Source organism: Molossus molossus, unplaced genomic scaffold (assembly GCF_014108415.1).
Source record: "Molossus molossus isolate mMolMol1 unplaced genomic scaffold, mMolMol1.p scaffold_m16_p_11, whole genome shotgun sequence".
Classification (NCBI taxonomy): Eukaryota; Metazoa; Chordata; class Mammalia; order Chiroptera; family Molossidae; genus Molossus; species Molossus molossus.
The window spans coordinates 4670741-4685975 of NW_023425346.1; the positions used below are offsets into that span (position 1 = coordinate 4670741).

Here is a 15235-nt window from a genome sequence, read left to right on the forward strand (position 1 = left end):
TGTTGACAGGAGGGGCTTAGCACAGGGCTGTGCAGTACATGGGCACCTTGTGGGTCTGCAGCAGGCGCCTGTGTGCCCGTGGTTGGGAGGTTTTCTTGTGGGGCTCAGTCCAGTTGGTTAACTTTCCTGCATTCACCTACCATTTTCTGATGATAACACAGGCGCACACACAGATGAGATTTGCATTATGTTTACATTGTTCCCTAACATAGAAAAGATTTGCATTTCCTAACAAGTGCCTTAGAGGTGTGTGCACATCTTCTCTCACCTGTATCTTTTGTTAAAAAAAGAACTATGTTTTTACTGATTTTTTAGAGGGAGAGGGAGAGGGAGAGAAAGAAAGAAACATCCACGTGACATAGAAACATCCATTGGCTGCCTCCTGCACGCCCCCTACTGGGGATGGAGTCTGCAACCAGGCATGTGTCCTGACCAAGAATCAAACCTGGACCTCTCAGTCCATAGGAGAACACTATCCACTGAGCAAACCGCCTGGGCTCTTACCTTCATTTTATGCCAACAGGAAGGCGCCCGGAGCTCCGACTTCATGCACGGTGGGACTGTGTGTGCTGAGCCCTCACTGTGACTTTTGTCATTCCTCTTTGGTGAGGCTCTGGCTCTGGTTTATGTTTGTCAAATACTTCAAAAGATTTTCCAACATTTGTGTTGGGGAAAAACTCAAAATATGCTTTGCCAGTTGATTTTTTAAACACATTGAACAAACAAAAAAATCAATCCTGTTTCTCATTAATTTTCCTGCAATTAGATGAAATACTGTTCCCTCAGAATTTTCTGGATATACAATTAGTCTCATAATCCTGTGTACATTTTCTTTAAAAAATGCCAAATCACTCTTTATGAGAACCTTTGATGCCATGAAATTTACCTTTACACTGAATAACACCTTTCTAATTTGTTTTGACTGGAGTGTGTCCAGATTTCATTAAGTCATTTCTCACTGTCCTGCGTTATCAATTGTAAACAAAATGAAAAATATAGGAAAAGAGTGTTTGTACTATTCTGTGAATTTCTTCCATTCTTTCTCCCTCACTCCTTCCTTCCCTCCCTTCCTAACTCCCTCCCTCCCTCCCCTCTCCATTCTTCCCATAAGACTTCATGAATAGCCGATGATGTACCAGACACCTTACTAAGGTTCGCAAAGAACATGTCACTTGCTGGAGGATACACACAAATTAATAATATATTACATAACATTTTATTTTTTCTTTATTGATTTTAGAGAGAGGGCAAGGGGGAGGGAGAGAGAGATAGAAACATCGATGAGAGAGAACATCGATTGGCCGCCTCCTGCATGCCCCCCACTGGGGATCGGGCCCACAACCTTGGCGTGTGCCCTGACCCAAAATCGAACTGGCGACCTCTTGATGCATGGGTTGATGCTCATCCACTGAGCCACACTGGTTGGGCATGTCACGTGACGTTTAAGTGACCAATAAGCGATGTGAAAGGTAGCATCCATGTGAGATTGGGTGTCCAGGGCATAGAGTCAGTCGGGAGAACATATGTATGTTGTAAAGAACACACCTCTGCCCCACCTGTTCCACACTGGGGCCGCATCAGAGACACGTTAGAAAGTATACTTACCACATTTAGGGAAGTCTAGGAGGGTAATGCTGAAGTGAATATCACATTAAAGAGTACACAGGAGCAGGACTGTTACCTATTACTTTGTGCTATAGAAATGAATTATTAAAACTAGAAACACATTTTCCAAAGATTTTCACACAAGTGGGAGTGAGCTATTCTCAATTATTCTGTCTCTAGACACAACTATTGCAAGGTCCTCGAGGCCTGGATATCAGAGAGTAGTTCAGCAATGTTTCTCTCTTTAATAATCTTCCATCTTACAGAATAAGCTCAATAGTTGTAACTCGGGGCTTTGCTGAAGCAGTGGCTCAAAGGATGGATGGATAGTGGGCTTTTCAATGAGAAAATCAGGGTGATAATTCTGGTCACACTCTTTTCTGTGTTGCGACCTTGGACAAAGTAACTTGACATCTCTGAACTCGAGTTTCTCCAGCTGTTAAGGAAACATATCACTGTTTTTCAAGGTTGTGAGCAGAGGTGAAATAGCACATGGAGATAAGTCATGCTGGCCCTGTTCAGAGCAGGCATGAATAAATGATGGTGGATAATGCCATTCCTTTCTTTATGGACTGTCCCTGGGTAACAGAATTTGCTCTCTCCCTCTGCTGTGTTTCAGACAACTGTGATGACCCCTTAGCGTCCCTGCTCTCGCCAATGGCTTTTTCCAGTTCCTCAGACCTCACTGGTACTCACAGCCCGGCTCAGCTCAACTGGAGAGTTGGTGAGTAGGGGCCTGGAGGTCCGAAGTGCAGAGCTGCCAAGCCCACGCACTCGTGGGTAAGGGGAGACAAGGCCTCCCCACCCACTGAGATCCTCCACAGAGCGGAGCTCAGAGGGACGCTGGCAGAGGGGTTCCAGAGGGTGGAACCTGTTTCCTGGCACAGAACGGACATTCAGAGTATGATGATTCTTGTTTCCCTGACCCTTATTGTTCCTCCTTGATTTTAATGAGAGACCTTTACACAGTATTAAGGAAAAACATTTGCTTTATTTTAAATGTCCCATGTATGTTGCACAAACAGCAATAACATATTATTATTGTAGCATGTTTATAGTAAGTGGGAATGAAATCTACAAAGATGTTCCAATGGCAAGTTTAATTTTTACCGTAAAATAAATGTAAATTTAAAAAAAGAAGTACAATGCTATTGAGTGAAAGTAAGAAAATATTAAAAAATATAGTCTACCAGCTAGAGATTCTCTACAATGTATGATAAAAATAACAGTAGACACCCCCTAACTAGTATCTTTTGTGAAATGTGTTTTAAAATATGACGTTAGATATCTAAATGCACATTTAAAAACAGATTTTGATGTTAGCTTTTATTTTTACTTTTATATGTATAGTTATATAATTGATTTTTTAATTTTAATATTATTTTTTATTGACTTTAGAGAGAGAGGAAGGGAGAGGAAGAGAGAGAGAGAAACATCGATGAGAGAACATCAATTGGCCGCTTCCTGCATGCCCCTCACTGGGGATCAGGCCCACAGCCTGGGAATGTGCCCAGACCAGGAATTGAACTGGCGACCTCTTGGTGCATGGATTGATGCTCAACCACTGAGCCACACTGACCAGGCTAATTTTTAAATACTTATTTTCTGATATTTATATATCTAATAAATGTTATAAGCTTTCAAGTTGAGAAAACTAATTTTGTATATAATTTCAATAGACACACTGATTTATTAGAGTTCATACTAATTACGTTTAGGTATATTTCCCATTGATCAATAAGACTAATCACATTAGTAAGTTTCCCAATGTTGAACTATCTTTGCATTCTGGAATAAGTTCTGTTGATTGCATTAATGATATTGCTTCTATAAATTATAGAATGATTTAATTTGTTAACATTTTTATTTATAATTTTGGATCTTTATTAACTGTAAAATTCATTTGCATTTTTATTTTTATATTTGTTGTTTATTTCATACTATGTCTCAAAGGTTTTATATTTAATGGGAATCATAATTTAGAAGTTAGCTAATTCTATGGCTTTTTTAAGAAAGGAGTTTAAGAATATTAGTTTAGCCCTGGCCAGTTTGGCTCAGCGGTTAGAGCGTCGGCCTGCGGTCTGGAGAGACCTGGGTTCGGTTCCCGCTAAGGGCACGTACTTCGGTTGCAATTTGTCCCCGGCCCTGGTTGGTTGTGCGGGTGGCAGCCACTCGATGTGTCCCTTCACGTCGATGTTTCTCTCTCTCTCTCCCTTCCTCTCTCTCCCTCCCACTCTATCTGTACAAAAAATGGAAAAAAATCCTCGGGTGAGGATAAAAAAAAAAAAAAAAAAAGAATATTAGTTTAGCCCTGGCCGGTTGCTCAGTGGTTAGACCATCAGCCCACAGACTAAAGAGTCATGGGTTCAAATCCGGTCAAGGGCCAGCACGTGCCTCCATTGCAATTTGGTCCCCAGCCCTGATCGGGGTTGTGCGGGAGGCAACTGATCGATGTGTCTCTCTCGCACCCATGTTTCTCTCTCTATCTCTTTCTCTCTCCCTCTCCCAACTGTCTGAAAATAGGTGGAAAAATATCCTCGGGTGAGGATTAAAAAAGAAAAAAAAGACTATTATTTTAAAGAAAACAGAATAGCCAGTTTTAGAGCCATCAAGAAAACATTAATAATAATTGTTTTACTAACACTGTCCTGTGCTGAATACCAAAACTCTTATAAGGCATTTACCAATATTAAGGCATTTAGTGTTCACAAAGATACAATAAAGTAAGCATTATTACCTTTTACCTTTAAGTAGGGTTCTTGAGGCTGAGAGAATTTTCATAACTTGCCTAAAATCAGAGTTAAGAAAGGGAAATGCTTGGATTCAAACCTTAGTCATCCAAATAAAGCCTCTGCCCTTTATAATCACATCAGCAAATTGATGGACTAACACAGGTCAACACCAGTGAAGAGTCTTAGAAGCGACCAGCCAGAGTGCAACGTTGACGCATAGCTCGCACGTGCCTGCAGGCCACGCACCTGCGCCCAGCCTCGGGGCTCTGGTGCACACAGACCGACTCTGCCTGCCCGGCAGCCTCGTGCACGGAAGCGACCAGCCCCGCAGGTGCTAGCAGAGCCTGCTCACTGCGGGAGAGGACGGCTCTGGAGCCGGGAGTTCCCCTGCTCAATCCAGGAAGAACCATGGTCCTCAGATTTTTAAAACATGTGTTATTTATTGATTGATTTTAGGGAAAGAAAGGAAGGGGGAGAGAGCACACTGATTTGTTGGTCCAGTTATTTATGCATTAATTGGTTGATTTTTATGTGTACCCTGACTAGGGATCAAACCCGCAACCTTGGCTTATCAGATGATACTATAACCAAATGAGCTCCTCTGCCAGGGCCCAGGTCAGCAGATTTTTTTTTTTTTTTTGGTACATGCCCCTGGTGGGAACCGAACCCGGGACTCTCTGGTCCACAGGCCATGCTCCAACCGCTGAACCAAACTGACCAGGGCTGGGTCAGCAGATTTTAATGTGTCCTCCCACAGGGCACCCAGAGCAGGATTTTGTCTCATCCCACCCAAATGTGCAGTTTTAAGAAGTTAATACTGTCTTGTTCTTCAGCAGTTTCTGGGGAAGCTGTGGGTGATCACAGGCCAGCTCCTCCCATAATAAGCAGATACTGACAGGGCACAATGTCTCTGGTCCAATTTATTATAATTGTCCTGACAACAAGAGAATCTGGGTGCCTGAACCCAAGCCCAGCACGGTGTATGCAGAGACCTCTCTTCCTTCTCCCAACCAGAATTTAAACTAGGAAGGCCATGCAGGAGACACAGGCATAGAGTGGGGATGCACTGGCCCACAACTCATGTCTAGCGTAGCTTCCAGGGGTTACAGCCCTCCCTCCATTCGCGGGGCCCAAGCATGGCCCTCGGGGGGCCTGAGACGAAGACTGGGGGAGACAGTGGAGCGCCAGCTCTCGTCCAAGTGTTGTGCATTTGAGTTACGTGGTGAGCTCTACCAGTAGCAATGCCTGGGCCCCTCTCCCAGCTGTTCGGAATTAATCATCTGGAAAGGGACCCACACAGATATAGACAACGTAAATAAATACAAGCTTTCCAGAAGATTTCTAAATGCCACAAGGATTTCAAACCACTAGATCGAATGAATTTGTGAATAACAGTTTCTTCTATTAATATGTATTGAGACTTAAAATGTCTCAGACACTGTGCTAGAACCATAGTTGGAAAAATAGGCACACCCCTATTTACAAAGTATTTAACAGGTGCCAATGGCATTTTTCATAGAACTGGAAGAATTACTCCAAAAATGTATGTGAAACTACAAACACCCTGAATAACCACAGTAATCCTGACAAAGACTAACAAGGTTGAAACTGTCAGACTACCTGACATCAAACTGTACTCCAAGGCTGTAGTAATCAAAACAGCATGAAACTGGCACTAGAACAGACGCAGAGATCCGTGGTGCAGAAGGGAGAGCCCAAAAATAACCCATGCATAGCTGTTCAATTAGTCCAGGGGTAGGTGAAATAGTTGTACAGTTGTGAGGATAAAAAACGTAGTTGTTTCTTCTTCTTCTTCTCCTTCTCCTTCTCCTTCTCCTTCTCCTTCTCCTTCTCCTTCTCCTTCTCCTTCTCCTTCTCCTTCTCCTTCTCTCCTCCTCCTCCTCCTCCTCCTCCTCCTCCTCCTTCACCTTCTCCACCTCCTTTCTTTTTAATCCTCACCTGAGGATTTTTTTTATTTATCTTCAGATAGAGAGGGAGGGAGGGAGGGAGGGAGAGAAACATCGACACGAGAGAGACACATTGATTGGTTGCCTCCCGCAGGACCCTGACCAGGGCCACGACCAAACCACACTGAGGCATTGCCCTTGACCGGAATTGAAGCCATGACTCTTTGGTCCACAGACTGACATTCTAACCACTGAGCCAAACCAGCCAGGGCCACAATGTATTCTTGCATTATAATTTATTATTGTATTATGTATTTATATTACGACTGTAACCACTTCTGCTCAACCCTGTATGTGACAAGCAGGAGAAAAGATGCAGTAGGGAAGAGGCAATCTGTTCAGTGAACGGTCTTGGGAAGAGTGGACAGATACATGCGACATGTAAAACTAGGCCACCTTCTTGCAACATATACAAGAATAAACTTGAAATGGATTAAAGACTTAAAAGCATGAAAGAAAACATAGGCAGTGAAATCTCACATTTTCCTCTTAGCATTATTTTTTCTAACAGTACCTCCTCTGGCAAGAGAAACAAAAGAAAAAATAAATAAATGGAACTACACCAAACTAAAAAGTTTTTGCACAGCAAAAGTAACCTTCAACAAAACAAAAAGATAACCTACTGAATGGAAGAAAGTATTTGCCAATGATACATTTGATAAGGGGTTAATATCCAAAATTTATAAAGAACTCATTCCACCCAACCCCAAAAAGAAAAATTCAATTAAAAAATGGTCAGAGGACAGAGGTCCTGAATAGAAACGTCTCCAAAGAGGACATACAGCTGGCCAGTAGTCACATGAAAAGATGCTCAACATTACTAATCATCAGAGAAATGAAAATTTAAACCACAGTGAAATGTCATCTCACACCTGTCAGAATGGCTGCCATCAATACACGAACAAATGCCAAGTGTTGGCAAAAATGTGGAGAAAAGGGAACCCGTGCATTTTGGGTGGGAATGAAGATTGGTACAGCCACTGTTGAAAACAGAATGGAAAATTAAAAGTGAAACTACCTATGATCCAGCGATTTCACTCCTGGGTATATATTCGAAGAAACCCAAAACACTAGTTTGAAAGGACATATGCACCTCTATGTTGATTACAGTGTTAATTACAATAGCCAAGGTATGGAAGAAACCCAAGTGCCACCATTAGACAAGTGTTTGAAAAAGTGGTGGTATATGTATACAAGGAAATGCTACTTAGGCATAAAAATGAACTCTTACCATTTGTGACAGCATGGATGGACCTAGACAGAATTATGCTAAGTGAAATAAGTCGGGGGGGGGGGGAGGCAAATACCACATGATTTCACTTATATGCAGGACCTAGACAAACAAACACATAAACAAACATAATAGAAGCAGACTTACAGATACAGAGAATAGACTGATGGCCGCCAGAGGGGAGGGAGGTTGGGGGGCTGGGAGAAAGAGGTGAAGGGATTAGGAAGTACAGATTCGAAGTTACAAAATCATCACAGGAATGTAAGGTAAAGTACAGGAATAAGTCAATAAAATCACAGCAATGTGTGGTGCTTGAAATATCGGGGGACACTTTGTAAAGTATGTGACTGAGCACTATGCTGTGTGCCTGAACAATACAGAATAATACTGATGTAACCTGTAATTGAAAAATAATTTTTTAAAAAACATTTATATGTATGATGCAAATTACTATACGGTTAATAAATAGCTAACTTAGTAGTTAATACAATGTTGATAGTATTTTGCTATATATATATATACACACACACTATAAATGATGTGTATGTGTATATACATGTACATATACATATGGTAGGTTATATAGAGTAAGTTAAATAGATATACATGTGGTTAGATATATACAGAGTCAAATATAGATATATAAAGAGGTGCATATATACAAGGTTAAAAATACATATATATCCATATGTGATAAAATATACACACATATAAATATACACATATGTATACATGAATCATATACTAATATATACACGTACATATACATACCTACTACATATATAGACTACATGCTTGTATAGTATAAATTATAATAAAATAATTATGTAATGTTATTAAAAACAGATTCGTTGTAAGATTTTTCTAAAGATTAAATTTAGAATTTTAAGAAAAAATGTAACTTTTCTTTTTTACTGAATGGATCAGTATGGAGTAATGATTCGCGTTTCTCCCAGGAGCAGGTGTGCTCTGTCTCCTCTGCAAGGCTGAGCAGTAATCATCGTCCTGTCGATGAATACCCGATGAATACCCCTTTTCTATGTGCCTTCCTTTAACATGGCCTTTTTATTTTAAGGAGGAAAGACATCAAACATATCTGCAAGTGCAAACTATTACATATGGTTAGAAATCTAGGATACTCTCTGATGTGAAGGGGGATTTAAAAGAACATCTTGTTTTTAGGTTGAGTTATCCATACAGTGTTTTGAGCAGCCAGTTCAAGCTGGACACTAAGGAAACCCTACTCTGCACTGTCATGATCAGTTTGGACTTCTCCCTACATGGTTGATTGCATGGCCAGCAGTTTATCCTTCTGTTACAAGCTTATACTTATGCCTACCAGCATGCTACTAGACAGCAGAACAATAATACCTTGCTGACCCCAAGAAAAAGTATATCTATCAAGCTGGGCTCCTGGTGTCCAGCTGGGCTCCACTTTACAAGCCACACTTCAGGGAGACGCCTGCCCTGACCTGTCTGCCCACACCGTGTCCCTGCTGTCTGAGCCAATCTTGTAAAAGAGTTCCTGAATCCCATTTCAGTCAATAGAATTGAGACGTTCCCCATCCAGTTGAAGTTGTATAGTTGTATCCACATTAGATTCTTCATTGGCCAATCAGAGTGGCCACCCTCTGACCAGTCAGGGCAATGCTTTGGGGACCAATCAAAGTGGGAGGATTTGGAGTCCCTATTTGCATGAAGTAAAGACCAGTCAGGGCCTGGGGCAGGAACTTCTCTTTCTATAGGTCAGCTCTCTCCGGCTCCTGAAGAGCACTTTCCTTTTACAATGAAGACGATGTTTCACCAGCTGCAGTTGAACCATCAAAGATGTCTTAATGGAGTGAACGGGAGCAGATTTGTCTAATGGGAGAGGGACTCACTGAAGAGCATCCTTGCCTGAGGGCCAGCTCTCAACTGCACTGTGCCGTGGCCATGCTATGTCATAATTGAGCTGTAGCACTCATCAGCTGTCTCCCAACCCTTCTGTTCTGCAGCCATGCTTATCACAATTGAGCTGTTTGCACTGAATGACATTTCCTTCCTCACCACACCCCATGCTGGAGATCCCTGTTGCTATTACACTGGTCTAGTGACCATTGGTTGATGTTATTTAACACTATAATAAGCCCTCACTGTTCTGAGACCTTAAGGTCTATCAACTCCATCCTCACAGCTACCCTCCATGCAGATTACATTGTTATCTCTGTGTCACAGGTAAAAAATGCCATTGCACAGAGAGGACAATGATAAAGTTTAGAATAATGATTCTAGGTAGATACAAAGCCAGTTCATATCTTACAAGATAATATAATCTTGGTGTCTTTTCTATTGTACAAACATAAGTTAACATGTAACTTCACAACATGTAATGTATAATCAACCATTGAGAAGTATAACCAAGTGACAAATATTTAAATAATCGTTGAGTGAACTTGTAAAAAATGGCCCCAGATGACATTGAAAGGACACACTGTAGTGTCTTTTGATCTCCAAGTTTTAGATAGTTTCCTCTTAACACCCTTCATGCATTCACTCACTTATCACAGCAGTTTATGAATTCCTTCATGTCTCTGTCATCTGGCCTCCTGCACACTTGTGAAGGAACTTCCTGGTATTTCACTCAAGATTAAATTCAAATTGCAAAATGCTTGACTCCCATAAAACAAAGTCCCCTTGATGGAGTTGAGTGTATTCAGTGACACCCTGGCAACTCATCACTGCCGAACTATTTCACAAAGATGAACTTCCCTGCAGGTCCTTTGGTATCATTTAAATGTAAAATGTCTGGAACCCCTGGGAATCATAGACAGGTTTCCCCCACCACCCGGAAGGAGTGTTCCTTTGAAATCTTTCATAAGCCACAATGGTGTAAAGGAAAGAAGCAATTACCATGAATGAATGGTGTGAAGCAAAAATCCGCTGTGGATTTCTTGCCATTGGCATCAACAGCTACTAGTGTAGCTCTATTGTAAACGCAAAGTGGTGTCATGCAGCCTTCCCAAAAGCAAGGGACACCTGCAGACCTTTGGCACACATTGAACATTGGAGACTGAGGATCACTTCCCCTCCAGTGTGTGCTCAGAGCTCCGGATTGCACACCCTCTGACCTATTCCCAGGATGAAAGTGCACACAGCTGGTGTGTCATGTCACAAGCAGGGATCACGAAGTCCAGCCGGTGTGGCTCAGTGGTTGAGCATCGACCCATGCACCAAGAGGTTGCCAGTTCAATTCCCAGTCAGGGCACATGCCCATGTTGTAAGCCTGATCCCCAGTGGGGAGCATGCAGGAGGCAGCCAATCAATGTTCTTGCTCATCCTCATCAATGTTTCTCTCTCTCTCCTTCTCACTTTCTCTCTCTCTAAAATCAATAAATGAAAAATAAAAAGTGGAGAAGAAGAATGTAAGAATGTGCTGATGGGTACCCTCAGAGTCAGAGTAAAACAAGTCCAATGAGCTCTGTCAGTGACAAACTCACCTTTCCGAGGGGATGCAGCCCCTGAGCTCAGGTACTTGCATGGTGCGCAGCGTCCGGGCAATCCAGGGAAACAGGAGGACGTAGGACGGTGATGCCCACAGTGGGGCCATCTCGCTGCGGCCTCCTCCCGGGAGGGCTTCGCCGGATGGAGCCGGTGTTCTCACACTTCCAAATGACCTCAGCCCGGTCTCATCCACACACAAAGACATGAAAAGCAACAAAGAAAACTAATTACTTCTGGGAGAAAAAAAACTACAGAGCAGATGAAGCTGGATGCCAGATCACCATTCACTGAGCTCGCCAAGTCGATCTGTACAGTTGTGGCTTAGCAGGGATCTGACTTTGTCACATGTGATTTGTTTTGTGGCAGGAAAGCTTCTGATCTGGGCAGTAAAGCCCGCTGGGCTGCGAGAAGCTCTCTGTCAGCCGGAAGCCGCGGAGCTGTGGGTTCACCCTGCTGAGCGCAAGGGGAAGGTTTTAAGTTGCTTTAGATGATTAAAAGCAAATAGGAACAGTCATCTCGGGCCCCAGGAGAGGAGAGGTTTTCACTTTTCCTTCCCATCCCCCTCAAATATAGTTTTACAAACACTTATGTTTACCATTCATTCCTTGAAATGTTAATTCTTCTTCCACACTCCATATATTTTTGAGATGCCTGCCTGTGTAAATTGAGATTAGGTGTTCGTAGCACGACAATCGGTTGCCATGGAGAATTTGACTTTTTATGTTAAGGCATTTTCAGCCTACTGGGCTCACCGGCTAATGAAGAGGCTTAAAACTCCGCTTTCCCTTTGGGCCAGAACCCATGGCACCTTCTCCTCCCTTGGCCAGCACTGACTGCACCCAGCCAAGGACTCACGAAGGTCGTAGGAAGCCTTTTTGCGCACTGGGGACAGTGCAGGAATCAGAGTTCTCACATTTATCCTGATGGTAGTTGTCTGGGGACTCGTTCCAGATAGCTAGGTGACAGTCCCAAGGATCCGATTTCATGGGCAGCACCCCAACATCCGCTTGCAAAAAATAGTGCATGTCTCCCGTCTGGATTGATGGAGCCAGATGTGATAGGGATATACTCTAATCTGTTTTAAAAGACAGTGTGGTGTACAGAAATAGTCACCGGATTCCCTCCTCTCTGTTTGAAGGGCTCTGTCCAGCTTTTCAGCACCTTGTCTTTATTTTGTACTGTCCTAGCTGCCCTGGGATGTCAGGCATGAGGCCCTGTGCTTTCTTCTATTGCCTTATGTATACTCTCCCTTACTGTTGGAGCTGTAGAAGCTGAGTGGAAACATGAGCATCCCCCAGGGGCTTTTTAGGAATGCAGAAGCATGGCCTCTGCCCAGATCTGCTGGATCAGAACCTGAGCTTCAGCAACTCCTGCATTTGCAAATTCAAGTTGGAGGTGCACTGTTCTGGAGCATCCCTGAACCCTCTGCTTTCCCAATTCATACGCCTGTATCTTCTTCTACTGTGGATCTCAAGGGTCAGGGAGGTGGAAGTATCAATCTAACAATAAAAGTTCTTTCCAATTGAGAGGCAACAACTGTTTATTTGAGGTCAAAGAATAGCAATTCCTGTAGCACTGATTCAGGCAGAAGCCCACATAGTGTCCCATTAGGAGACAAAGGCAAAGGGATTTTATGAGAAAGAGTGAACCATGCCATCCACAAAAGGAAGGCCTTTCTATTGGTGCAGACAAGCTAAAAGAGTGACACTAATTCTAAACAATGTATTTAATTTTCAGTCCAGTAGTCATACTATCTGCTTTCTTATTATTGTTACATAGTTCTTTGGGCCACAATGTTACTTTGCATGCAGTCCAAATGTTATTCTGCCTTGGCATTCCAGAGATTTGAGACCTAGGATGTACAAGGTAGTTCCTCCTTCATGACTGCCCCGGCTTCATTTTATTTTATTTTATTTTATTTTTTATTTTATTTTATTTTTCTACTTCATATACGGCATACTTGTTTAATCAAGAGAACAATCAGTAATGCAATAACTTATTTATTTAATAATAATAAATAGGTGATGGAAAGGAATATTTATAGGATTTGCTGACTGCTCTCTTTTAAATATCCACAAATAAAAGCACCTGGCTTCTTTGTTTAATAACTTATTTTCTCTTGTTCTGAGCTACCCCTTTTCAACTTAGCTTTTATTTTATGTATTTATTAAAACATTTTTAATATTTACATTATTGCAGTTGTCCCCCTTCCCCTCCCCGCCCCTTTGCTCACTTACAGTCAACCCAATCATCCCCTACTTTGACCTTAACCAAAATATTATCTGTGCCCATGGGGTATGCACATATTTTCCTTAGCTCGTCCCTTCACCTTCTTGACCCAGTCATCCCCAACCACCTCCCCTCCAGTGTCAGCCAGTCTGTTCCATGTATCCATGCTTTTGTTTCCATTTTGTTTGTCAGTTTATTTTCTTCATTAAATTCCACATATTAGGGAGATAATATGATATTTGCCTTTGTCTGACCGGCTTGCTATGGTTAGCATAATACTCTCCAGGTCCATCCATGCTGTCCAAAAGGGTAACCGTTTCTTCTTTTTTACAGCTGCATAGTATTTCATTGTGTATATGTACCACAGCTTTTTTATCCACTCATCTACTGATGGGCACTTGGGCTATTGTTAATAGTGCTGCTATAAACATAGGGGTACATATATTTTTTCTGATTGGTGTTTTTGGATTCTTACAATATATTCCCAGTGGCTTCGTTTATAGTATTGTTTACAGAAAAAAGCAAAGTTGGCTGAGTTATTACGAATAAGTAACTGTGCTAAAAACTAGAAACTTAAGCTCTAGTTTTATCATTATGTTAGTATTCTAAGATAGTTGGTATTATTCACATTTTTAAAGATGAGAAAATGGACTCAGTGGAGTCAAGTCACTGACCTAAAGATACACAGCTAATTATTGGTAGGACTGGATTTAAATTAATTCAATTTTTTTCTACTCCACATGAACAAACATCTGCATTCACATTGATTTGAGATTATATATATATATATATATATATATATATATATATATATAATTTTAGACAGAGAGGAAAGGAGAGGGAGAGAGAGATAGAAACATCAATGAGAGAGAACATCGATTGGCCCCCTCCTGCATGCCCCCCACTAGGGATTTTGCCCACAACCTGGGCATAAATCCTGACCGGGAATCGAACTGGAGACCTCTTGGTACATGGGTTGATGCTCAACCACTGAGCCACACCGGCTGGGCTGATCTGAGATCTTACCTGAGTAAAAAATGTTGTTGGCATAATAGTCACCCCTGTCAGGTAATTGTGGCATTTCTACTAGCATTGTTCATGTTTTAATAACAAAGACTGAATTTTTAGGCATCAAGGGAAAGAGAAAGATATGGATACCTATGCCTCCTCAGTGCCCCTAAAATCATACTGTGACCTAATATGCTTATGGAAAAAAATGGTTCTTGACCTAGATATTTAAACAGTGTCCTAGGCATCTTCTCTTACTAAGACAGCCACAGAGCAGTGGGAGATGAGCATGAAATATGCGTGAGAGAGAGATACAGAATAGAAATCTATGATTGAACATGAGCCTTGAGATCCCACCTCAAATGTAGACAGATCCAATGTGATGACCCTGTCTATTCAGCCAGAATAATCACAAAACCAAATGGTGTTAAGAGAAGAGGGGGAGCCCTGGCCGGTTTGGCTCAGCGGTTAGAGCGTCGGCCTGCAGTCCAGAGAGACCCGGGTTCAGTTCCCGCTAAGGGCACGTACTTCGGTTGCAGTTTGTCCCCGGCCCTGGTTGGTCGTGCGGGTGGCAGCCACTCGATGTGTCCCTTCACGTCAATGTTTCTCTCTCTCCCTTCCTCTCTCTCCCTCCCACTCTATCTGTACAAAAAATGGAAAAATGTCCTCGGGTGAGGATAAAAAAAAAAAAAAAAAAAAAGAGAAGAGGGGAAAATCATACAAATACCTTTGCTCACTAATACTATTATGTGTCAGAATTTTAAACATCAACATTTGGCACCACAAAAGTGATAGAAAAGCTGTGTAATTCAGCCTTCACATGTCTCCTGAGAGCCAGTCCCTCCCCTGAAGGCCAGGCAGGCATGCTTTCCCCGTGTGGCACTCTTAGAGCACTTGCTCCGTGAATCACCATCGATATCACTCATATTTTGCAGAGACAAGATTTTATTCACCAGTTCACGGCATTCACTTAAATCATTGTC

The 15235-nt window shown here is 42.1% G+C and overlaps 1 protein-coding gene across 2 annotated transcripts in view; it reads left to right on the forward strand.

The window, feature by feature from the left end:
* Positions 1–15235, forward strand: part of CNTNAP5 (contactin associated protein family member 5) — an 883849-nt gene that overhangs the window by 174839 nt on the left and 693775 nt on the right. For both annotated transcript variants that reach the window (XM_036254192.1, XM_036254193.1), the window contains exon 2: positions 2225–2329. In XM_036254192.1, the coding sequence (XP_036110085.1) occupies positions 2225–2329 (105 nt within the window). The remainder of the gene's footprint in view (positions 1–2224; positions 2330–15235) is intronic.